Raw genomic sequence first — 26,058 nt, forward strand, 5'->3', positions numbered from 1 at the left:
GCCACGAATGGATGGCCTCCCCCTCACCTCTCATCGCCCACGAAGAAATGACGGCCGCCTCTGGCACCGGGTACGTGATTTTGCCTGCCTGTGCCATTCTGCTGACGTATATCAGCGCGAGGCGGTCGTCAAGTGGTTAAGCCTGGTATTCACATCATTTTTTTTTCCATTCAACCCAGTGGGATGAATAAAGAAAAACTGACAGATCCCTGTACTAAACACTTTGTGTTCTGACAAGGACAGGAGAGGGACTGCAACACTACCCCCCCGCACCCGCGAGAACACACTGATTAGCTCTCCAGTCATTGGCTGCAAGAAAATAGTACAATGGGCAGCTGACTACTACTTGTACTGTAATGCATCCAGGTACGTTTTACAGCTCCTGATCGGAGGTCTGACATTTTATTTGTTGTGTAGCAGAGGGTGAGGGAAGACCTCTGCAAAAATATCGTCTATAATTTCAGCTCCTTTGTAGTTCTCCGTTTTCATTTGCACATTCCACACAACATTGATGTTGGTGTTAGATGTGTGAATTTTACAGAGCATCACTTTTTGTTTTTTTATATTAGGGTTAAAGCCTAGGTGTTCTTTAAAGGCCTAGATTTTAGGGTCTCAGGTTGAAAAATTAGGTTTTATTAGTTGTGTTAAGTTCAACTGATGAGTTGTATTAAGGTTGAGGGTTATGTTTTTGGACTTGGTAAAGTTTAGGGTTAGGTTTATGGGTTGGAATCATATTTAAAGATTTGCTTTAGCATTCATCTATACAGCAGCTAGGACACTATTTTCTTATTTTTACAGATTTATATCTACACTATATTACCAAAGTATTGGCACGCCTGCCTTTACACGAACATGAAATTGAATGACATCCCAGTCTTAGTTCATAGGGTTCAATATTGAGTTGGCCCACCCTTTGCAGCTATAACAGCTTCAACTCTTCTGGGAAGGCTGTCCACAAGGTTTAGGAGTGTATCTATGGGAATGTTTGACAATTCTTCCAGAAGCGCATTTGTCTCATTCATGTCTTTAAGGACCTTCCTTTGTGCACTGGTCCAAATCATTTAGTGGAGGGGGGATGTGGGGTTGTCTTTCAGGGGTTGGGCTTGGCCCCTTAGTTCAAGTGAAGGCAACTCTTAAGGCGTCAGCATACCAAGACAATTTGGACAATATCATGCTCCCAACTTTGTGGGAACACTTTGGGGATGGTCCTTTCCTGTTCCAACATGACTGTGCACCAGTGCACAAAGCAAGGTCCATAAAGACATGGATGAGCAAGTTTGGGGTGGAGAAACTTGACTGGCCTGCATAGAGTCCTGACCTCAACCCGATAGAACACCCTTGGGATGAATTAGAGTGCAGACTGCAAGCCAGGTCTACTCATCCAACATCAGTGCTTGACCTCACAAAGGCGCTTCTGCAAGAATGGTCAAACATTCCCATAGACACACTCCTAAACCTTGTGGACAGCCTTCCCAGAAGAATTGAAGCTGTTATAGCTGCAAAGGGTGGGCCAACTCAATATTGAACCCTATGGACTAAGATTGGGATGCCATCAAAGTTCATGTGCGTGTAAAGGCAGGTGTCCCAATACGTTTGGTAGTATAGTGCATATTTATATATTTATTTTTATAGATTTATATTTATTTATTTATAGCAAACTCACATAATATATATGACATTAAAGTGAACCTTTGCATTGCCCATGCAGGGCACAAAAGCGGGTTCACGTTAAAGCAGGCCACCACAGTATCTCACATTACATTTTCCTTTGTTCTTTCACTAATTGTACATGACTAGGTGTAAGGAGAAGTAACCCTTTGTCAACTCAAGTTGCATCCAAAATTTTAGAGTGCTTAAGAATCTCTCCATACCCTCATGTGACAGCTGTAGGCCAATCACCAAGCGCCATTGCTATAACATGGGAGGAAGGAAGTGTGCTGATACCTGGAAATAGCAGTAATTTATCTTGGCGAACAAAGTGGCGTAAAAAAATAATAATGGTGAGTTGTATGCAGGAGGGGGAGGCAGATGGGGTAAGGTGGCTGCATGCAGCACCCCCAGGGGGAAAGGTCCGTGGCTCTCTGCATTCACAAAATATAGGTTGAATCATTGGATGTTGCTCAACCCTATGCTGGGGTTGGGGTTACTCAACAAATGCTGGGTCACAGAGTGGGTGAATAAGTGGGGAACAATGCTGGAGAACAGTTGACTATTGCAGTAAGCACTTTGCCAATGTTTTTACACTGCAAAATAATGTAAGGCTTTAGCTCCTACCACTTTTTTCAGATTTTACCGGTGGCCCTGACTGATTTCATTTGAAGGGTCCCTTATGTGTACCGAATAAGCCATTACTGGAATCACCGTAACTTGCCGTTTACAGTCAACCAAGCATAGCTAAGCTCACAGCTGCCGCTGAAGAGAAGCAGTGTAAGCTAAAGCTTATGACCATGGCTCTCCCAGAAACTAGAAAACTATAGAAATTATAATTATGTAACATATATATATAATTACACTTACAAAACCCTGGGGTCATTTTGAAATACAGCATATAATCTGGATACAATTTAAACACAGATGGCAAGCATATCTGTTTTTTGTTTAGTTTTATTTTAAAGCTTACATTTGCAGTTTGAGTATTTTACTATATCAGTATTGACTTGAAATCACTGACTTGTAGATGGAACTGTTTCTTTCAAGGTCACCAGTCAACACTGTGCTGTATATCTCAGGCTTGCAGCCAGGCTGACGAGCTGAAAATCTTGGCACTTGTCTGCTATATTGTTGATAGATTAATAATAAGCTGGCAGTTTAGCGCTAACCCAGTTTGATACCGATCTCCAGTAATGTCAATGCTTACATGCTCAGGTACATGGTGTCCGGGTTTTGCTGAACTAAATCACAGATGGAGGTAATTAAGCTACAAATAACGGAGTCTTATGAAAGTGGATGATAAAATTAACTGGACTGACAGCAGATATCTATGTACACAAAGTTCTTAAAGGATAACTCACAGTAGAGAACCATTCATTTGAAGCAGAACTTTAGTCAAAAACGACCCCCCTGCTACCCTGTAAATCCAAGACTAAAATCTCATATAAACTTCAATGTTAATGTCATTTCAGAAGCTATTTTTTTTTTTTATTCTAACGAAAACACACTGACACTAACTGACACTGATACTAATTAAAAAAAGAAATACATTTCTGCCAAAAAAAACCTGACCTTTGAACCTGACCTTGACCCGAAAACGAATGCCCTATACACACGGTCGGATTTTCTGACAACAAATGTTCGATGGGGGCTTGTTGTCGGAAATTCCAACCGTGTGTAGGCTCCATCTGACATTTTCCGTCAGAATTTCCAACAAACAAAATTTGCGATCTGGATCTCAAATTTTCCGACAACAAAATCCGTTGTCGTAAATTCCGATCGTGTGTACACAATTCCAACGCACAAAATTCCACGCATGCTCGGAATCAAGCAGAAGAGCCGCACTGGCTATTGAACTTAATTTTTCACGGCTCGGCGTACGTGTTGTAAGTCACCGCGTTCTTGACGTTCGGAATTTCCGACAACATTTGTGTGACTGTGTGTATGCCAGACAAGTTTGAGCCAACATCCGTCGGAAATATATCCAGGATTTTGTTGTCGGAAAATCCTATCGTGTGTACAGGGCATAACCCTGGCTCTGATCTAGATCAAACCTTGATCTACGTATTTTTTTGTATTTTTTTATTATTATTACTATTTTTTACACTTTTTTTTTTCTCTGCAAGGAGAGAGAGAGATACAATGTATCTTTCTCCTCTATTCACAGAGAAAGAAAACACGGAGCTGGGCTTTACAGTGACTGATCACTGTGATAGCCAATCAGAGGCTATCACAGCAATCAGATGACCCATAATCAGGAGTTCCAGGTCCCGATCGTTAACATGGATACCCTGGTCTTTGTGCTGTGCGGCACACTTTACACCCCAAAGGGAGATACGCAAATATGCAGCCCCACGGAAAAAAGGGGTTAAATTGGCTGTTTCAGCACCCATTGAGCAGACATGGCCCACTATTGTCACCATTAGAGAACCTATTTTGAGAAAACCTATGCAGACATCGTTACAGTGCATGCAGATGGGAAATGGCCACAAAGAGGCTGCACAGACCAGCAGGAGACTAGGAGATGCAAAAAAACAAAACAAAAACAAAGGTAAAAACATTACCATTGTATTGTCAGAAAAATATATCTGGAGCTCTGTTTTTAAACTGCCCAGAAAAGACACTTGGGTGACCAGTGTGCCCATAAATGGTTGTGATCTGAGCTCTCACTGGAGAGCTCAGATTGCAGGCATGATGTACAGACCCAATCAGACTGGCTCTGTTTCTTGTGATTGCTGTGATCCAACCCCAGCCTTTACAAGTGTAAACAATACAATTTTTACAAGCATTCAGCCCATTCACAACAGAAGAAGCACCCCTTTCTCCATTGTGAATAGGGTGAATGTTTGTAAGCAAAGCAGGAAGGTGGGATAGAGCAGGTTGACTTTCAAAGTTACATGCCTTTTCACTAAAAAATTTGCATTTGTTGTTGACTCTTCTGCTTCTCAAAAGATGGCAGAATGAAGAGGTACTGTGAGGACTAGCAGAAGTTCTGCTTTAAAATGTTTATAAACCCACAACAGTAAATTCAGTCTGTATATGCAGTAAAGCGTGCTTGTAATACTCACTGTGGAACCTAAGGGGTTAATCCTCTGTATTGTGTAAAAAGGCTGTTCGATCCTGTCTTCTCTGATCCTCCCCTTCTTCCACTTTCCCCAGTATATTTCCTGATATTTACAGGGCCAGGGGACAGGCTGCACACGCTCAGTTTGATGTGTATTGCTAGAGATTTTTTTTTCTTGGAAGAGTGCATGTGATCAGCACAGGGCCAATCAGCACTGTCCAGACAGAGGGTAAGGGGTCCTGCATTCTCATTGGACAATCATGGGAGAATGAAAACTTTCACCAGACACTGATAGGAGTCACAAGACTGTTTTAACTGCTGATGAAAAAAGGTATTTAGCAGTTTATATTTACTAAAATAATTGCATTTCAATGTTTTGTGTACTGTGGGAAACCAGATATAGTGAATGCACCCCACCCCCTCTACCCACTAACTCACTCACTGCCCAAGAGATTGCCAATCACTTCAAAGACAAGATTAATGCAATTCGTGAGGACACCTCCACTGTGCGTACGTCCTCCCCACCCAACATACCTTGCCTAACAGCACATTCAACACTCTCCTCTTTTGAATTGGCTACTACTGAAGAGGTTACAAAACTTTTCTCAGATGCCCACTTAACCAATTGTCCCCTGGATCCTGTTCCCTCACAACTACTACGTCACCCTCTTCTTCTATCCTATGCTCTCTCACTCACATCTTCAATCTCTCCCTCTCTAGTGGCACCTTCCCCTCCCCTCTAAAACATGCGCAGATCACTCCCATACTTAAAAAGCCCTCACTGGACCCTACCAACCTGAACAACTTAAGACCCATCTCATTGCTCCCATTCACCTCTAAACTTCTAGAATGCTTAGTCTACAACCGTCTTAGCTCCTACCTCAGTGAAAATAACCTTCTTGACCCCTTACAGTCTGGCTTTCGCTCACAGCGCTCCACAGAAACTGCCTTACTAAAACTCACTAACGATTTACTAACTGCTAAAACCAACAGCCAGTACTCCATACTCCTACTACTTGACCTCTCTGCGGCCTTTGATACTGTTGACCACCCACTCCTTCTCACTAAACTACATTCCCTTGGCCTTCGAGATTCTGTTCTATCCTGGTTCTCTGCCTATTTATCACAGCGCTCCTTCAGTGTCACCTACAACTCTGTCTCCTCCTCTCCATTGCCTCTTTCTGTGGGGGTCCCCCAAGGCTCTGTTCTTGGACCCCTTCTCTTCTCTATCTACACCTCCTCCCTTGGTCACTTGATAACCTCCCACGGCTTCCAATACCACTTATACGCTGATGACACCCAAATCTATCTGTCTACTCCTCACCTCACTCCTTCAGTCTCCTCTTGCATTACTAACTTACTAACTGACATATCAGCATGGATGTCGCACCACTGCCTTAAAATAAATCTCTCTAAAACTGAGCTATTAATATCCCCCCCCCCGCGTGCCCCCCTCCATGACTTTTCCATCAAAATCAACAATGCAACCATCAGTCCCTCCCCTCACACCAGGGTACTCGGTGTAATCGTAGACTCTGACTTGTCATTTCAGCCTTAAATCCAATTGTTGTCAAAAGTTTGTAGAATTCACCTCCGTAACATCTCTAAAATTTGCCCCTTTTTAACAAATGAAACCACCAAGCTCCTCATTCACTCCCTTGTTATCTCTCGCCTTGACTATTGCAAATCCCTTCTCATTGGCCTGTCTCTCCATAGGCTATCCCCTCTCCAGTCTATCATGAATGCTGCTGCCAGACCTATCCACCTTACCAACCGCTCAGTGTCTGCCAACCCTCTCCTCCAATCCCTACACTGGCTTCCAATCACCCAGCGAATTAAATTCAAAATACTAACCACAACATACAAATCCATTCACTACATCACCAATCTTATCTCCAAATATCACCCAAATCGTCCTCTCTGCTCTTCTCAAGACCTCCTACTCTCAAGCCCTCTCATCTCCTCCTCCCATGCTCGTCTCCAGGATTTCTCCAGAGCCTCTCCCATCCTCTGGAACTCGCTACCTCCACCTGTCCAGCTATCCCCTACTCTTGCTACCTTCAGGCGATCCCTGAAAACTCATCTCTTCAGGAAAGCCTATAACATCTCTAACTAATCTTTTACCACTTCCATCAGCTCATTCCCCACAGTTACAACCTTTTGTACCACCTGCCCCACCCTATTAGATTGTAAGCTCTTCTGAGCAGGGCCCTCTTAATCCTCTTGTATCTTATTGTATTATAACTGTATTGTCCCCCTTTTATATTGTAAAGCGCTGCATAAACTGTTGGCGCTATATAAATCATGTATAATAATAATAATAATAATAATAATGCAGGGTTATAGGTTTAGTAACACTTTAACTCCTCCCTCCTCCACAAGCAGAATTGCGGGATTTTTTTTGTTTGTTTTAATTATTCTGTTTTTTTTTTTACTTTTTAGTACTGCCCCAACTTCCCTTCTGGCGTAGGACAAAATTATGTGTACCTGGTCATTTAAAGGTAACATAAACTCAAAAGTTTTATCCTCTGTACCTAGACATTTAGTCTACTGAACGGGAGGATTCAGACTACGGTAGCTGATACTCACATTTTCATGGTTTTTGTTACTGTTACTAAATATATTCTAAAATGTTGATAAAGTAGAACATCCATATGATGCTGTAAACAGTTGTATTTGAAATGTCAATGTTAATAATTTTACCGTACACATACATAAAACAAGCGATACTGATAATGGTAGTTTTCTTTATTCTTTATGTATTTGTTCAGCACTTTTGAATTGTGATGCTGCTCCCTTTTTGCAAATAAGATTGCAAACAGTCAACTGGCTTTAGAAACTGAGCAGAGGGATGCATTGTATGTTTAACCTCCCTGGCGGTATGATTATTTCAGATTTTTGATGCTCAAAGCGGTACAATTGTTTTGCATGGAAATTGGCGTTTTATATTGTAGGCCTGTAATTCTTAGAAATAACTCACTTAAATCTGTCCAAACAAGAGTCTAGAAGACATCCCGGGTATGATAAGGTATGAAACACAAAATCATAAATTATAATATAATAAATAACTATAAATAATTATAACAAATAATATAATAATAATACAAATTATTCAATAATGTAATCAAATCAAAAACACAGAAATTTGCTCAGTTGCAGAATTGTCGCTGTCATTACTTTTAGTGTTTGATGACGGATTTCCCCACAAATCACTATCGCTCAATTCTGCGAGTGATTCTAATCGCTGTTTTCTAGCTGGTCTAAAACCGCTTTTGATGTAAAGGGACGGTTTTGGTTGCTATGGACAATCTCCAGTTTCCAGGCAGAAAGAACAGTTTTTATAATATTAAACTGCATGCAGGCCACTGGAGAAACCACTAGGGATAAAATGGAGGTGAATTAATTTGATAAAGTAATGTAAGCTGTAAGATTACAGTGTACTGTATGTATTGTGTGTTTTTAACTTTTTGAATTTGGCGCCGTGCTCCGTCACAACGCTCGCAGGGAATGGAGCTCGGCGCTGTGATGAATCAAGCAGAGGACGGCTCACACAGCGGGGAGACATCGCAGGATCCTGGGGACAAGGTAAGTAACTGTACCTGGATCCTGCGATGCGATCCCGAGTGTGGCTCAGGGTAATGAAAATTCACCCCGAGCCACACTCGGGAATATCGCCAGGGAGGTTAAAGCATATTTAAAGGAGTTGTAAAAGCAGAAGGTTTTTTATCTTAATGCATTCTATGCATTAGGAAAAAAATCTTTTGTGTGTAGCAGCCACCCCAGCACCCCCTAATTACTTACCTGAGCCCCATCTCTCTTCAGCAATGTCCACGAGTGTCCTCGCCACCCGGGACTCTCCCTCCTGATTGGCTGAGACACAGCTGCGGCACCATTGGCTCCCACGACTGTCAATCAAAGTCAATTAGCCAATCACGAGAAATAGGGGGCAGGGCCAGGTTGGGGCTCCATGTCTGAATGGACACACGGAGTTGTGACTCGGCTCAGGTGCTCCCATAGCAAATTGCCTGCTGTGGGGGCACTCAACAGGAGGGAGGGGCCAGGAGCACTGAAGAGCGACCTGAGAAGAGGAGGATCCAGGCTGCTCTGTGCAAAACCAACTGTGCAGAGGAGGTAAATATAACATGTTTGTTATTTTATTTTTATTTTTTTACGAGATTTTACAATCACTTTAAACCTTAAATCTATTTTTCAATATGCTTGGCATTATGCCTCACTATATACAGTCTTCTTAGGCAGGTTGTTTCTTACCTAGAGCCTCTTCTAGTAATAGAACTTGCTATTGATCAATGCATCAGCATTGTAAGCCTGCCATGTGTGCCCCTTTAGTTGGCCACTGGACTGCCTGTCTGATAGTTCTGAAACAGATCCTAGGTTTACATACACTTTAATGAGTGTCCCCTTTACTATGAAACAAATAATATGAAATTCTATATCAAAGGGTCCAAAAACAAATTTTGAGGAGAGGAGATGGCACCTCCTATTGCCTCCCTATGATGTTCACCCTGCCACAATGAAGAACCCCCGCCTTGGCTTGGACTTCTATGTGCTTTTTCCATAAAAAATGAAAAGAAAAACAAAAAAACTTGTAGGCTGGGGACATATTTTCTCCATGTTCTATACCAGTTGGAAGCTGTTTCAGCAGTTTGGTAACTATAGGGTCTTTCACCTCTTTTTCTGTCCCATTGACAGGGAGCTGAAGAGAAAGGAAGTAATGTTAAATCCCTCCATTTGGAACAGAGACAGACACAAAAACAATATATTAGTAGAGTCTGGAAGGATTAAGACTTCTGCTTTTATTCCATATTTGTTCCTGATCACAGATTTAAGTAAATACAGCCAGGAAATTAACATCAACAATGGCAACCTCCATGTTTCCTGGTTTAATTGCAAAAGTAGGTTTACATTTCATGTAACTGTGCAAAGATATGTTATTTTGCCTTTTGCTGTAGTATATACTGTATAGTGATTTGATTAGTACTAATATCATTTGAGCAAATAAGTTAAAAATAATGATACGTTTAATATTAAACCAATAAATGTATTATGGTAATTACTCACTTTTAAAACGCAATCAAAAGCCTAACAGTAATATTTGTTATTATGATCATTTTAATTACATCCTAATTACAGTATAATAGAATAAATGGCATCAATTATAATTTATCAGAAAATAATGCCTTGACATTCTTCCTTAAACTAGAACTCTATACAAAACTTTTTTTAGGATGTAGTAGGGAAGGACTAGTGCCTCTGTTGGGTGACTTTTTATGTCTATGTCCTTGGTGGGGAGAGTTCCCCTCATTTCCTGTTATGTCACCTGGACATGAAGTGCAAAATCCCTCTAATGCCGCGTACACACGAGCGGACTTTACGGCAGACTTTATCTGGCGGACTTTACGACGGACTTTCCGAATGAACGGGCTTGCCTACACACGATCAACCAAAGTCCGATGGATTTGTACGTGATGACGTACGACCGGACTAAAACAAGGAAGTTCATAGCCAGTAGCCAATAGCTGCCCTAGTGTCGGTTTTTGTCCGTCGGACTAGCATACAGACGAGCGGACTTTTCGACCGGACTCGAGTCCGTCGGACAGATTTGAAACATGTTTCAAATCTAAGTCCGTCAAACTTTTGAGAAAAAAAAGTCAGCTGGAGCCCACACATGATCGAATTATCCGATGGACTCAGGTTCGCCGGACCAAGTATGCCGTAAAGTCCGATCGTGTGTATGCGACATAAGAGGTACAAAGACAGTCTCTTTTGGAGAGATATTTAAAAAAAACAAACAACTTGGTTTGTAACTATTTTGTGAATGTTTGTTTTTTTACAATTAATTTTATAAGACCTATTCAAAGCATGTTTTAGTTCACCAATGAAATTTAAAAGTTTGCACCTTTCCCAAATGTCCCAATTACTAACCACAATTTATATACACTATATTGTCAGAAGTATTGGGACACCTGCCTTTACACGCACATGAACTTTAATGGCATCCTAGTCTTAGTCCGTAGGGTTTAATATTGAGTTGGTCCACCCTTTGCGGCTATAACAGCTTCAACTCTTCTGGGAAGGCTGTTTACAAGGTTTAGGAGTGTGTCTATGGGAATGTTTGACCATTCTTCCAGAAGTGTATTTGTGAGGTCAGGCACTGATGTTGGACAAGAAGACCTAGCTAGCAGTCTTCGCTCTAAATCATCCCAAAGGTGTTCTATCAGCTTGAGGTGCAGGCCAGTCAAGTTCTTCCACCCCAAATAAGCTCATCCATGTCTTTATGGACCTTGCTTTGTGCTCTGGTGCGCGGTCATTTTGGAACAGGAAGGGGCCATCCCAAACTGTTCCCACAAAATTGGGAGCATGAAATTGTCCAAAATGTCTTGGTATGCTGATGCCTTAAGAGTTCCCTTCACTGGAACTAAGGGGCCAAGCCCAACCTTTAAAGAACAACCCCACACCATAATCCCCCCATCACAAACGATTTGGACCAGTGCACAAAGCAAGGTCCATAAAGACATGGATGAGCGAGGTTGGGGTGGAGGAACTTGATTGGCCTGCACAGAGCTCTGACCTCAACCCGATAGAACACCTTTGGGATGAATTAGAGTGGAGATTGCGAGCCAGGCTTTCTTGTCCACATCAGTGCCTGACCTCACAAATGGGCTTCTGGAAGAATGGTTAAAAAATTCCAATAGACACACTCCTAAACCTTGTGGACAGTCTTCACAGAGGAGTTGAAGCTGTTATAGCTGCAAAGGTTGGGCCAACTCAATATTAAAACCTACTGACTAGGACTGGGATGCCATTAAAGTTCATGTGCGTGTAAAGGTGTCCCAATACTTTTGACAATATTGTGTATTTGTAGCTCTTTTTTGCTGCCTTATTATTTTGAAAATGCCACATTTATAGAGTAGTGTACAAGGACTCTGTGAACCGAAACTTTTCATGGTTAGCATAGCGCTATGACAAACATGGCAACCATTAATACTTAAAATATCGCTTCTCCCTGGTGTACAAGAAAGTGTACACATTTTAGTAGTCACCTTTTTAAAAACAGACCCCTTTTTAAGAGCCCATCCATACCTGTTCATATACACGGTATTTCATGCAATAGCATGCATTATATTAAGGCGGCTGATTCCTTTTAAATGGCTATTGCACCAGAGTCTACAAAAATAGTAGCTGCACCAATGCAGCACACTACAATGGATGATAATGCCTTAATCCTGCATAGCAGTGCACTGCAATACAGGGGCATTGGTATAGTGACCATACACAGGAATCTTAAAGCGCTGCTCTATGTGCCACGTCAAAGAAATGTCTGGTGTCTTGCTTTTGGGTGCCGGAGTTCAAGGAGCTCGGCTCATCTAAGCTCACTCGATCATGCAAACAACAAGTAGGATGAGGCACACAATCATGACTAAGCACAGTTGGCAGGACAAAACTCATCAGAGAGGCATGACCTACAAGAAGTTTTAAGGCTTAAAGGGTAACTCCACTTTTGTGCGGGAAAAAATAGCAAATAAAGAAAAAATTATATAGCATATACAATTGTGACACAAGTCATATTGTAATTGAAGGTTATTAAAAATAACCTTTCCTTTTTAATCTGCAGCCCCTGTAATTTTCTGTAAAATGCAATATGGCTACCTGGTGGTGTTTACAGAACGCCCCCCCCCCAAACATTATTACCTGCTTGTGTGATTGGCTCACAAATTTTCCGAGAAGTCTACTCTAAGATACAAGTCCGATTTCCAGCATCCCCGCAACAAAAATGTAATTTTTGGTGAGATACTCCCAATAGGAAATACAATCTAAAGCTGGCCATACATGGTCGAATTTCGCAAAATAATTTTCTTTTGAAAATCAGAAAATTCCTGCGTTTTGTGATCTGATGGTGCCACCATTGATTTCAAAATTCGGCCAACCAAGCCTTCAATTTTACCTCATGTTGCTACAGAAAATAATTTTCGTGGCTGGGAATCTTCTTTTCTTTCCGGGAATTTTCTTTTCTTGCACATGCGTATTTCTTTTTCAATTACATTTCTCGCACGATTCTCCCATCATTGATTAGAAAATTGTTAGTTTTTCAAAAAATTTCCAACATGTCCGATTACTCAAATTTGCTGCAGCCCACTAATGGTGCGAAATATGAACGAAAAATTCTTAGATAAGGTTTTCAAAACAAAATTCTTTTAAAACTCGACCCATGTATGGCCAGCCTAAAGGGATGCAGGACCTGCAGTTTTCCTCATTAGTGCCTTGCAGGTGATGCAACTGTTTGCCAATTATGAAACCACTCCCATTAGATTCCCACAGCACAGAGGAACAAACAGGGATTTCTTCAGAATAACAAAAGGTAAGAATCTGCAACACAGTTTGTTAAAATCCTTGCACTGTACATAGATCACCCAGAGGGGAATGTTTTTTTCTCAACAAAAGTTGAGTTATTCTTTAAGCCGCTTTTTCAGTATCTCACAGCCGGGCTGTTTCTTGTTGAGCAGTGTCCTACCTGTCGTTGTTTGAATTGAGATGGTATTCCAAATTGATGGCGCCAAAACACACCAACACACAAAAAGTGTTTTTTATCACATGTTGCGAAAATGCAATGGTGTAAATTCAGCTCTCAGCCCCCTTTAAAGCTATGTGTTGTAGTAAAGTGTGAAGTGCATTAAAGTGTCATTCATTTAAAATGCCACCCACTCTGCCTTGTGGTTTGCTGTAACACAACACAAAATACCAAAAACTGGACCCACACTTTTGTGGGTCCGGTTTTTGGTATTTTGTGTTGTGTTGGCAGTCCTTTCAGTGTCTTTTTGGAGTAGAGATAAAGGCCTTTTTTTTTCTATTTTGTATAGTGTAAGGAAGGGTTATAACTCCCGGCAGGTGTTTTTTTGTATGTGTCCAACTGGGGAAATTGCCCTTCACTTCCTGTCTTATAGCAAACACAGGAAGTGAGTGGAAATCCCTCCATAGTGAGGGGATCCTTGGTTGTCACCAGGGTCACCAGAACTAATGTCCCCATCGATTCTGGTGTTAACCCAAAATTAGGGATCTTCTTTTACTTTCTTTTTTGATGATAATAGTAAACATGACAAATAGAAAGGGTGAATCTCCCTAACAGAAGCATGGACAGCAATAAAAACCTGACAGGTTTTCTAATCAATCTCTGCTGAGTCCAAAACTTAAAAAAAAAAAAAAAAAAAAATATATATATATATATATATATATATATATATATATATATATATATATATATATATTGCATTTAGTTATACTTTAACCACTTCCAGCCCAAGGCCATCACATGACGTCCTTGACTTTCAGTGGGAATATCTGAATGATGCCTGCAGCTACAGGCATCTTTCAGATATCCTCGTTTTCAGCAGGCGATTCTGTGCACCATACGAACAATCATAGTGGCAGTTCCACCGCTTGATTGTTCTTACAGGCAACTGGGGAGGACACCCCCCTCCCACCGCCATCCAGTGCTTCTCCGGGCTCTCCCGTGCCATCGGGGACCCGGAGAAAGAATCCGCCGCCGCATGACGACCATAGAGATTTCCGGTGACCAGATGGTCACCAGTCATCTCTATGACCATCGGAGGCTCGGGCGCGGTGTATGCTGATTGCCTGATGTACTTGTACTGCAGCAGGTCTGCTCTATTGCCCGAAAATGACGTACCTGTACATCATTTTGTGCAATAGAAACTGGGGGAGGGGCTTGCGCGCATATTGGACAGAGGTTGGAGCCAATCAGCGGGTCCGGCGGTCCTGGTGTCCGCCAGCCACCCGCGATCGTTCCCGAGAGAGGCAGAACAACGGTCTGTAAACAAGGAAGATCGCCGTTCTGACAAAGAAGAAGCCAAGACTTGCAAGACCGGCGCAATGTTGCAGTCCCGCTAAAAATGGCTGATCGCCGCCATTGCTAGTAAAAAAATAAATAAATAAATAAAAATGCCATATCGCATAGTTTGTAGACGCTATAACTTTTGTGCAAACCAATCTATATACGATTTTTGGGATTTGTGTTTACCAAAAATATGTAGAGGAATACATATTGGCCTAAACTGGTGAAGAAATTTGATTTTTTAAATTTTTTTTATTGGATATGTTTTATAGCAGAAAGTAAAAAATATTGTTTTTTTTTTTTCAAAATTGTCGCTCTTTTTTTAGTTTATAGCGCAAAAAAAGAAAAACCACAAAGGTGATCAAATACCACCAAAAGAAAGCTCTATTTGTGGGAAAAAAAAGGACATGAATTTTATTTGGGTACAGTGTCGCACAACCGCGCAATTGTCAGTTAAAGTAACGCAGTGCCGTATCGCAAAAAATGGCCTGTTCATTAAGGGGGTAAAACCTTCCGGATTAATGTAGCACCTTAACGTGTGTACAGACTGCAAAGGTCTAAAGGGGGCCTTGGTAAAGCTGGAAAGAGACCAATCCTCTTTCATGATTTTTGCACTTATTTTCTTTTAGCACCTGCTAAAAAATGGCTTGTGTATCCAATGTTTACTAATTATAAAAAAATAACAGTTTTCGGGTTACACTAATTTTTGTATTTGACAGCCATAGTACGCACTCTTGAGTAGTCAAAGCAGAGCCTCTGGAGCTACAGTGCAGATGATTTCACGGTCTGTAAAGGTGATGGACATTTAAATGAAAGGCACTAAAAGTGCTGGTATTCCCTCTCTAATTGCTTGGCAATGGCTATGAGAATTTGAAAAATAAGAGTTATTTCTGAAGTATCTCAACCTTCCCTGCTCTATAATCTAATGTCAAAGATGACAGATTTGCTTTTAAACAGCATTTTATTTACTTTTCCTGTCTGTTATAATAGTTTGAACCAGGAAAGGAGACGTTATTGACGTCATCGTTGAGTTAAAAAAAAAAATACACAAAGTAAGCACGTTATATATAACCATAACAACGTTTTATTACCATTAAGACTAAACTTGTATTGAAAAGATTTGATATAACAAGACAAGAAAAAGCAATAGCAAATTTTAACTATCAACTAGATTATGCATAGCGAGTAACTTTTCCTAGTACTCAGGGAAGAGCAGAACATTTTTTATTATGTTTTATTTTTTTAAAATATAGAACGGTACAGAGCACAAACATACTAAAATTATCAGTGCACTGGATGTGGGAGAGCCGATTCTTCCTTCCACTTTTAGCCCATAGCTCTGTTCTTGTATCCATCAGAAGAACATTAAAATAAAGACCCAGTTTTTTGTTGTGTTGTTGTTGGTTTTTTTTTTTTTGTTTCTACTTTGCAGTAAGAAAAATTATTCACGACAAACATGACAACATATCAAACAATATTTCTACACAAGATACCTTGATACGCTTGTCAATCAAGTATTATAAGAAAAACATTTTAAGACATATACAAACAGAACTAGCAAAGGATTACAACTTAATAATAAATTAACAGAAAAAAAAAAAAAAAACTTTATATATATATATTTATATTATATATACACGTACACACACAAGAAATGACACAATATGCTTCTTCCCATAGTTTAAGTAAACAAATAAATAGGAATAGCCAAACCTGCTATAATTGATATTGGCCAAAATGCATTACATCAGCAATTAAATAAATACGTGTTGCAAGCAACATAAAAACAGTGTTTTAAAATGTGCCAACGCAGCCCAGTTATATTGGATTGGGCCATAAAGTGAACTCGAAAAAACTCTTTAACAAATTTAAAGCAAATGTTTCCTTTTATTATTCTAAACACATTACATTTAACTATGATACTAAGATATGTAAATGATTTTGTAGCACCTACAGCTCAAACTAAGGAAGTTTTTGCCCCACCCAAAAAAACAAAAAAACAAAAGTTCTCTTTTGTTCTGCTGATACCCTATACTGATGACTTAAAGAAAAAAAATTGTCTTGCAATGCACCTCTTGCTTGATTTGGGTTTTTGACTGTGTGGGTTTGGGGGGGGGGGGGAAGGGGGGGGGCCTGTGTACAACACTCTCCCTCGCTCAATAGAATTGTTTGCATTAGGCTATGAAAAGATACGAAGACCAACTGTTTGTAATCCTTCTTTCAAAAAACAATCTACTAATCCAATTTAAAACATATCTTGTTCTCTAAAAAGTTACCAGTGCAGTATGAATGACAAAGTTGTCAATTTTCCCCTAAATTAGCCAGTCAAAATATTATCTTATTTTTTCAAATCCAGATTCTCTTGTAAAAATTCTTTATATTTTATAAAAATAGATTTTTCTGGAAACCCATTTTCAGCAAAGAGACAAACTCTTTGGCAACATTGTTCGCTTATTTAAATTGTTTTGCGTCATCAGGTGATCTGACCTTAGCTGTCCCCTCAGGAATCTCCTTCCAATACCAAGTTGAGAAACAATACAATTAAATGCAAAAGTATTTTTTTTTTTGTTCCCTTTTTGCACCTACATACCATATTGTTTCTACATATATATAAATATATATATATATATATATATATATATATATATATATATATATATATATATATATATATATATATAGTGTATATCTATAGCTATATATATATAGATATATAGATATATATATCTATATATCTATATATATATATATATATATATAGAGAGAGAGAGATATATAGAGAGATATATATATCTCTATATATATATATATCTCTCTCTATATATATATATATAGAGATATATATAGATTTATATATATATACACACAGATATACACATGCATACACATACCCTTTGAGTGTCAGAACCTTTGCTACATTCCCACACTAAAAGGGCTTTTGGAAAGGAGGGGGGGAGCAGGTCACCAATCTGAAAAGGTCTCATCTTATGAACAGAAAAGAAAGCTGAGAAAGAAAAGAAAAAAACTTTTTTCTTTTCTTTATTGTATTACATTTGTAAAAATTGTTTTTATTTTTTCAAGTTTTTTTAATTATTTTTTTTTAATTTTTTTTAATTCTTCAAATGAACTCATGGTCATCTTAAAAACAGCCACCTTCAAAGAAGGCGTAAAACTAGCCGGCTGGGTTAAAAAAAGCCCTGCTCATTGTATTCTATGTATATTATATTCAACGACGACAGCTATGAAAGAACATTCAATGCATCAAAGTTTTTTTGTTATTTTTCTTTTTTCTAAGCATTATAAAATCCTTTCTGGTTTATCACAGGATATCCAATGGTAATACTTAGGCAACACTGGCTTATAAAGTCCATGGTTGGTTATAAGCCATTTATAGTCTGTTTTTTATTTTTTTTCATTATATTGTTCATGAACAGAATTTTTTTAGGTCGATGTAGGCTAGAAATTCAAGACTTGTGGGTTTTGTTGGTTTTAAAGGAAACTTGCAGAACTCTGTCTCCCAAGCGATATCCATTAAGGCTGGCGATAGCCATAGCTGCTTCATCATAATTGGTCATTGTGACAAAGCCAAATCCCTTGCACTTGTTGGTGTTAAAATCACGGATGACTTTGACGTTGTTGACTGCCCCAAATGGGCCAAAAAGCTGCCAAAGGACACTCTCATCTGAGTCGGGAGAGAGGTTGTAAACAAAGATACACCAACCGGTACCCGTGTGCCCAGGGATGTTCATTCCAACCAAGCTTGTCATTCCATCAATAGTGATTGGAGAAAACCTAAAAGGAAAGGGAGAAAACAGATATAAATAAAGTCATAACAAACATAGGTAGTAGAAATCGAGAAAGAAAAAAATGGTTTAAATATACATGAAATGGTTCTACTAATGGAAAAATGTATTGTAAAAGCAACAACAATATACATAATCCATATTTGATATCAGCCCACCATATGATCAATTTACTTTTGTATACAATTTTGGATACTATAAGTTTTTTGATAGGTTTCTTATATAAATAAATTGAGGCAAATACAAATCAATGGATTCAGGCACATAAGCTAGTATTTGTAACAAATGATTTCAGGTAGTTATCAACAAGACTCACAAAAGAAAGATTTGATTGGCCAGCAGTGGGTTACATCTCTGCCCTGGGTATTGTTCTTCCAAACTTTAATTTTAATTAGTATTTTTTCACCCAGGTTCTTGAAATATTGAAATAATGAAAATACTGGACATAATTATTCAAATGTATTCCTAGCTCAATAAGGTAGCAAAGGCATTTAATATTCAGGGGATAACGAGCCTGATATAAGTCAGGCTTTGACAAAATGTAACTTTCCAGCTGCAATTATTTAACTAATAAATTACCAACTTTCACACAATTAACTTTTTTTTTTAAATTTAGAACATTTCTTATATTTTAATCCATAATGTGTTGGTATGAAGGCTGGATTCCATATTGACCGACATATATAATAACAGAAAATATCACTTAATTTTCATTTAATAGAAACACTGGCCTTGTAATAAAGTGCTTGTGAAGGCATAAAAGAAACCAACCAATATATAAAAGGTGAAAGTCATTAAACCTGCAAATGAAAAAAAGCTTTCAGGCAGTTAAGGCATCCACAGCTATACAGATCATTTGTTTTCATCAGAACCAGATACTGGGGCCATTTGTTATGTTGAGCTGCTGAGATGGACCTTTTATTTTTCAAAAATGCCAAGCATAACTTCAGGCGATAACTGATTTAGTAATGATTTACTGAATGTATTTTTACTCATCCAGGTTATACACAGAAGTCTTACTGCGCATGTATTCACTATTGGCATCCAAAACTACTAGGCACATGCCTAAAATTAGGTTTGTTTAATTAATTAATTACAGACACTGACAATAAACTGGTGTCCTACTAAATCGTTTTTTCTAGTATTAGATGATATCTAACTACTTTTCATTATTATTAAATGGTGGCATAGAAACCTTTCTATTGCCTGTGCTTCTGGAAAATTTGATAGCTGTGGGGTCGATTTACTAAAACTGGAGGATGCAAAATCTGGTGCTGCTCTGCATAAAAACCAATCAGCTTCCACATTTTTTTTTTTTTTGTCAAAGCTTAATTGAACAAGCTGAAGTTAGAAGTTGATTGGCTACCATGCACAGCTGCACCAGATTTTGTACTCTCCAATTTTAGTAAATCAACCCCACTGCTCCCCCCCCATATGTCCTGCTCCTGTAGATCTAAATTTGTTGCAGCATATGTCCCTCCTCATATGCATTGCTTCTGCTCATCTGCTTCTTCAAACTGCTGTAAAACTGATGTTTGAGGCTGGGGTCACACCATCGCCACATGCGGCTCCCAGCAGGGGTCCGGTGCGTCCTGGTTCACCGTTTCAGGTCCGATTTCAGCCCAAATTTTTGGCTGAATTCGGACCTGAAATGGACCAAATTTCGCACAGGGCTCCTGTGCAAATTCGCAACCGGAGCCACAGTGAAAATATGTGAACCGACTTCAAAGAGAGCCGGTAAAAATCTCCTGCTATTGCGAATTGGATGCGGGGAACCAATGGTGTGAACACAGCCTAAGGCCCCTTTCACACTTATACGACTTCAAAGTCGTGCGATTTTACCGCGATTTCGCACCCGCTATTTTGCCACGATTTTACAGTGATTTTGCTGCAATTTTGCCTTGATTTGGGAGCAGTAATACTTTGTACGACTTTGCCACAACTTTGGCATTAACCATTCTCAGCTTATGCTTACAAAGTAGTGCTGAAATCGTGTCTATATTATTCAGGTACGATTTGCATGCTACTTGAGGGTTTAGCATTGAGGTCTATGGACATCAACTCGCATGGAAGTTGGACCAAAGTAGTGCAGGGACTACTTTGAAGTCGGCACGATTTAAAGTCGTACCAATATGAATGGTAGTCATTGAAAATCATGGAGAATGACTTGTCGTACGATTTTGCAGTACAAAATCGTGGGACAAGTTGTATAAGTGTGAAAGGGGCCTTAAGGTGGATAATACTGCCTTTAAAATTCCATAAAACTCAAATAACTGTGTTTAACTTTAAGGCCCCTTTCACACTTATACAACTTCAAAGTCACGCGATTTTACCACGATTTCGCGGCCGCTACTTTGCCGCGATTTTACCGCGATTTTGACACGATTTTGCCGCTATTTGGGAGCAGTACTACTTTGTACGACTTTGCCACAACTTTGGCATTAACCATTCTCAGCTTGTGCTCACAAAGTAGTGCTGAAATCGTGTCTATATTATTCAGGTACGATTTGCATGCTACTTGAGGGTTTAACATTGAGGTCTATGGAGTACAAATCGTATGGAAGTTGGACCAAAGTAGTGCTGAAATCGTGTCTATATTATTCAGGTACGATTTGCATGCTACTTGAGGGTTTAACATTGAGGTCTATGGAGTACAAATCGTATGGAAGTTGGACCAAAATAGTGCAGGGACTACTTTGAAGTCGGCAGGACTTAAAGTCGTGCCAATATGAATGGTAGTCATTGAAAATCATGGAGAATGACTTGTCATACCATTTTGCAGTACAAAATCGTGGGACAAGTCGTATAAGTGTGAAAGGGGCCTTACAGTTTTTAGAAAAATCTTACTTTGCAAGCCTGTTACAGGTTTATCATGGTATTGTCCTGCCTCTTAAGATAGTGGATGTCATTTTGGGCATTTGCCTAAATTAAAGTGTAGGTGCAAGTGTATTTTGTTTTCTTTTTGGATAGAGTAGAGAAGGGTTTTAAATCACAGCCAGATTTTTTTTTTTTTTTTTATGTCTGTGTATCATTAAGAAATCCTGTGTCCCAGAGGAGCAACAGGAAGTTAAAGGAAATCTTCCAAAGTAAGTGTAATTCCCCTCCGAAAATAGTGGTACCTGAAAGAGGTGTCTCCATTGGAAGACTGCCCCTAACTTCTTGGTCTGAGAGCACAATTTGCAATAGTCAGCAGTACAAATCGAGAGATGTATCTCCCCAGTGGGGATACACACATCAATAAAAACTTTACAGACAGAGGGTCTAACCATTTCCCATTCTATCCAAAACAAAAGCTTAGTGATACACCTGAATGTATTATACAAACCAGAAAGACCCCCTAATGCATAAAAATTAAATTTGGAATAGGTCATTGTTGACTCTTAGAATTAATTTTTAGTCAGTGTAGCTGGTATACCTTAACTGCTGCTGTAGCCCACCTGTGGATAAAAACAAAATGGTGAAAAAAATGGAACCACACAATACACTGACGTCCTTAGAAAAGTAAAAATCAACAGAAGTCCCAACTCAAAAGAACAGAATCTTGCATGCTGGTGGGAAAAAAAGGAGCAATTAAACAAACACAAATAAAGTTAGTGAATTAAAAAAAAAATAACAAAACAAACAGAAAAGAAATAAATTATAGCACCAATCTGTGCCAACATGGACATCTGGCATTCTGTAAAATTCTAATTACCTCTTAACGCCATAGGCCATATTAAGCAAATTGTCCAGCCTGAAAGAGAAGGAGTGTCTTTGGGTTAATGTCTTACAGATGGTAAGAGAGCTCAATGGAGCCTTTATTAATGACGTCCCTTTTCAATAGAAAGACAAATCTTCTAACACTTGATTAGCTGCTGGGCGGTTTAGCCTGTAGGAGTCAATCAAGCAGCATTTCATACATTGAAAAACCTCCAGAAATGTAACAGCCTGCCTTTTAACTTCTCTACTCAAATACTGTGGACAGGAACAGATGCTGTATGTAGGGCTTAAAGTGCACCTGTAGCTCTGGAGAACAAAATACACTGCACAGTAGGCAGGTATATTTTTTTAAATAAAATTTCAATCATACTTGGAAGGACAAAATGTAGCCCTCGCCTCATATATCAAGTCCTCATATAACATATCTTACCCCTCACACCATTATTGGAAACCTGGGGTGATGCAAAGACACCCGGTAATAGCAGGTGCCTTCTACACAATGCAAATACCACTCTACTTAGTGTATAATGCACACAGGTACACCTTAAACACTGTTAGGGCTGGAGGACACACTGAATACAAAGCCTGATACCAAAAGTATTGCCAGCCAGCAAAGAGCAGACGGCTGATATAATGAAAGTTTTCATTTATTTAACAACATAAGAAAAAAAAAAAAATCATGATATCTGATTGATTGAAATGCAGCTCTGAATTTAAAACTTCTATAAATATATCCTCCATAAATAGCAAAGATTGTATAAGGACGAGGCAGGAGGGGTGCCATGTGGTTGCTCATAGCTGGAAGTATTTTCAAGGATCCAGCAGCATATTAAGATTGTGGTCTGTGAAAAAAATTGTAATTGGCCAGTCTATGGGCATTCATGAAGTGCATATTCTTCAACAGTAAATTACATTTAAACCAAGCTCTATATGACCTAGCTACAGGCACTGTGGTGAAGTTAATTCTCGAAGTCCACAACAAAAGCACTGAAGTCATCCAGACTGTTCTCTCAGCAGCTCAGCTCAACCTGCTCTCCCATCCCAGAGCACTTGCTCTGTGTTAACATTAGAGAATAGATGTCTGCTGAGTCACGACTGGGATGGGGAGCAAGGAGAACTTGCTGCTGAGAGAATGACATGAATGTCCTCATTGGTTCTGATGTGAATTTCTGAGTGTTAAATGCTGCAGTTAAAGATGTGGAGGTTCATTTATTTGTTAAGGTTGTAAGGATGTAAATATTTAAATGTCTACTGCCTGACCACAGGTTCAATTTAACTTTTGTATCCTCAGGAGGTCTTCTTTACAGGGTATTATTAAAAGCAAAGTGCAGGCACTCTTAAAGAGTATTACCTTGGGCCTAGCAATATCTTAAAGAATCACTGTACATAACCTTGAATAATATAAGAGTTTTTAACAACATTCACAAATGAAAATGTAAAGACATTATCAGAACAAGTGATGTTTAAAATGAGTGAAATGAACAAAAACAAAACAAAAAAAAAAAGCTTTTGGTTTGACATACACTTTACCCATTTTTTTAACTTTAGAGTGGCAAAGACCTAAGTTTCCATCAAGTTTTAATTTCTGTGTGTGACCCAATTGAAAAGATTTTACCCTGCCCTGTCACTCCAGTACAAATAAACATGGGTGTTACGGGCTATCGCTGAGGTAGAACACAGAAACAACCACAATATAGAAGATAACAAAACACTATGTCCCAAGCGCTAAGAGCTGTGGATCAGGTTGCTGTGCAGGCAAAGAGGAAAAAAGGAGGTTGTAAAAATCCAGGACTAGTGCAGCTGGCAATTCACATTTGGAAGATGCAGCACAAAATCATACAACACAAGTAACCAGTGCTCGATAGACTGGATATCCTGGGGATGGATGAGCCATGTAGAGGAAAGCCAGGCCATGATTAAAACAGTTTAGTTTATTATCCACATAGTAAAACCATAAGGCAAAAATCCAACAATACCACTCTGATATCCTGGGCATAATCCTTTCCGACAACCAGGGGCGCATGGAGGGGGGCCAATAACCATGCCTGGGAGAGATGGATAACTGTCATCCAGGAAGTCAAGCCGGGACACACCTGGATGTCGTCACTATGGGACAGCAGTGAGAAGTGTGGAGTCAAGATGGATCCCTCCAGGAACCAGCGTGGAACGCAGGCCGGTCTGTTGCCGTGACGATGCGTTTCACGTGCATGTGCTTTATCAAAGTTGTTGGCTTTTTACCTTATGGTTTTACTATGTGGATAATAAACTAAACTGTTTTAACCATGGCCTGCCTTTCCTCTACATGGCTCACCCACCCCTAGTATATCCAGTCTAACAAGCCCTGGTTAATTGCTCAATACAGAAGATCTAACCCTTCCTCCCTCTTCTAAAAATTCAATTTTATCTGTGTTGCCATTGAAGAAATTTCTGATCACTTTTTGCCCTGATGGATAATATACCACTAGTGACAAAAATGGCAAAAAACACCTGAGGTTTTAAAGCTTCCCCATTCTATACATAAAAAAAAGAATGTGATCCAGAGTTGGACTTTGTGTGTAATCACTCGACCAGGAAAAAAATACTCTGGTCCCATTTTGCAAAAGGGAGCATTCTTCAAAGCATCAGATACTGGACTATATATCGGCTACTCTTCTTTGAAAGTAGAATAATGTTTTCATAGGTTATATTTAGTGGTTCCAGCAGCTCTTCATTTTATAACAATATCTTGATTTCCTATCAGACTGGACTTGTTTTTTAATGCAAACTCAGAGCTTATTTAAAATGTAAAGGGAGTGCAAAGACTGACACTCAGTTCTGCCATCAGTTTGTCTATCTCTTCATGTAAGCTCCAAAATGTTAATTCCATGTAATGCTTGGGATGTTCCCTGATCGACAGCAAACAATGCTTCATTCGCCTGGGACTTTACCTGTCAGATTCAAGATGGTTCAGGCAGTAGAAGTCTGCTCCAATTTTTGGAACAAAATCAGAGTACAGAATGTTACATTTTTGGAAGGTCTAAAGAGGGATTTGTGAGGTGGGGGGAGTAAAGATGTCACCAAAAATAGTTATGCATTTAGAAGAAGGCAAGCAATAATTAATCTTTTTTTCCTAGGCACTGCACACACCGATATTAAAAAATGATAGCTCGTAAAAGATTTCAGCTTCCAAGCACTGCCTAGCAGCCCTGTGAAGCACCATGGGAGCATATTGGAAGGAAGCTGATCAATACCTTCTGAAACTTGGCAAAAGATTAGTTCTCAGCCTTGAATAAAATAGGCCTTTGAGCAGTTTTGAGTGAATAATCAATCTATCTTACACAGAGACGAGGAGACATCCTCGCTTACACCATATTACCCCTTTACACTGGAAAAAATGAGCTACTGGCCTATCTGGCATGAGCAGACTTAACACTTGCCCTGCCACTGTGGACAGTCAGTCTAATAACTCCAGAAAAGAAATTGGCTTTTCCATCATCCGACACCACATGAATATTACCTTTCTATTGTATATGCTGTGCGAACCCAGACATTGCTGTCTCCATTTACATATTTTCTAGCCAGCCGTACAGTAAGCAATTTCTTACCATAAAGATAAGCCAGCTAGCCAACAAATCAATGTCTGAAGATACAGATATCAGCATAAACAAAGCCTTGGTCTGCTTCTGCGTGTCTTGCCAGCCCCTGATGTGCACAAACAGGACTTTTCTTATTGTACACAACAAAATTAAAGGCAAACAAGGACAGAACAAATTTTCTTTCCAATACTCAAAGATTTTTTATAGCTCCATATGACGTGTGTGTGTATGGCAAAAAATTTACAATCATATTGAGTGTAATAAAACAAAGAAGCTAACTTGACAAATTGATGCGATTCAAGAGCAAACCAGTGCAATGCACAGAAGAATAGCCAAGCTTGAAAAAAATATTTTTTTCACTACAGCAGCAAAAGGTTGAAAAGGGTTGAAAGGATACCC

General features: G+C 39.3%; 1 protein-coding gene across 7 annotated transcripts in view; it reads right to left on the bottom strand.

The window, feature by feature from the left end:
* Positions 1 to 17,432: 17,432 nt before the first annotated feature.
* The window catches only part of ELAVL4 (ELAV like RNA binding protein 4), a 151,978-nt gene continuing 143,352 nt past the window's right edge, over positions 17,433 to 26,058 (bottom strand). For 3 of the 7 annotated variants that reach the window (XM_073593567.1, XM_073593573.1, XM_073593572.1), the window contains exons 7-8: positions 22,080 to 22,118; positions 17,434 to 18,374 (exon numbers count right to left, since the gene is read on the bottom strand). In XM_073593567.1, coding sequence (XP_073449668.1) covers positions 18,047 to 18,374; positions 22,080 to 22,118 — 367 coding nt within the window. In that variant the 3' untranslated portion in view covers positions 17,434 to 18,046. Of the gene's footprint in view, positions 18,375 to 22,079; positions 22,119 to 26,058 lie in introns of all 7 variants that reach the window. The other 4 variants (XM_073593569.1, XM_073593571.1, XM_073593574.1 and 1 more) reach the window with 3 other exon arrangements.

The sequence above is a fragment of the Aquarana catesbeiana genome, linkage group LG07 (genome assembly GCF_042186555.1).
Source record: "Aquarana catesbeiana isolate 2022-GZ linkage group LG07, ASM4218655v1, whole genome shotgun sequence".
Taxonomy (NCBI): domain Eukaryota; kingdom Metazoa; phylum Chordata; class Amphibia; order Anura; family Ranidae; genus Aquarana; species Aquarana catesbeiana.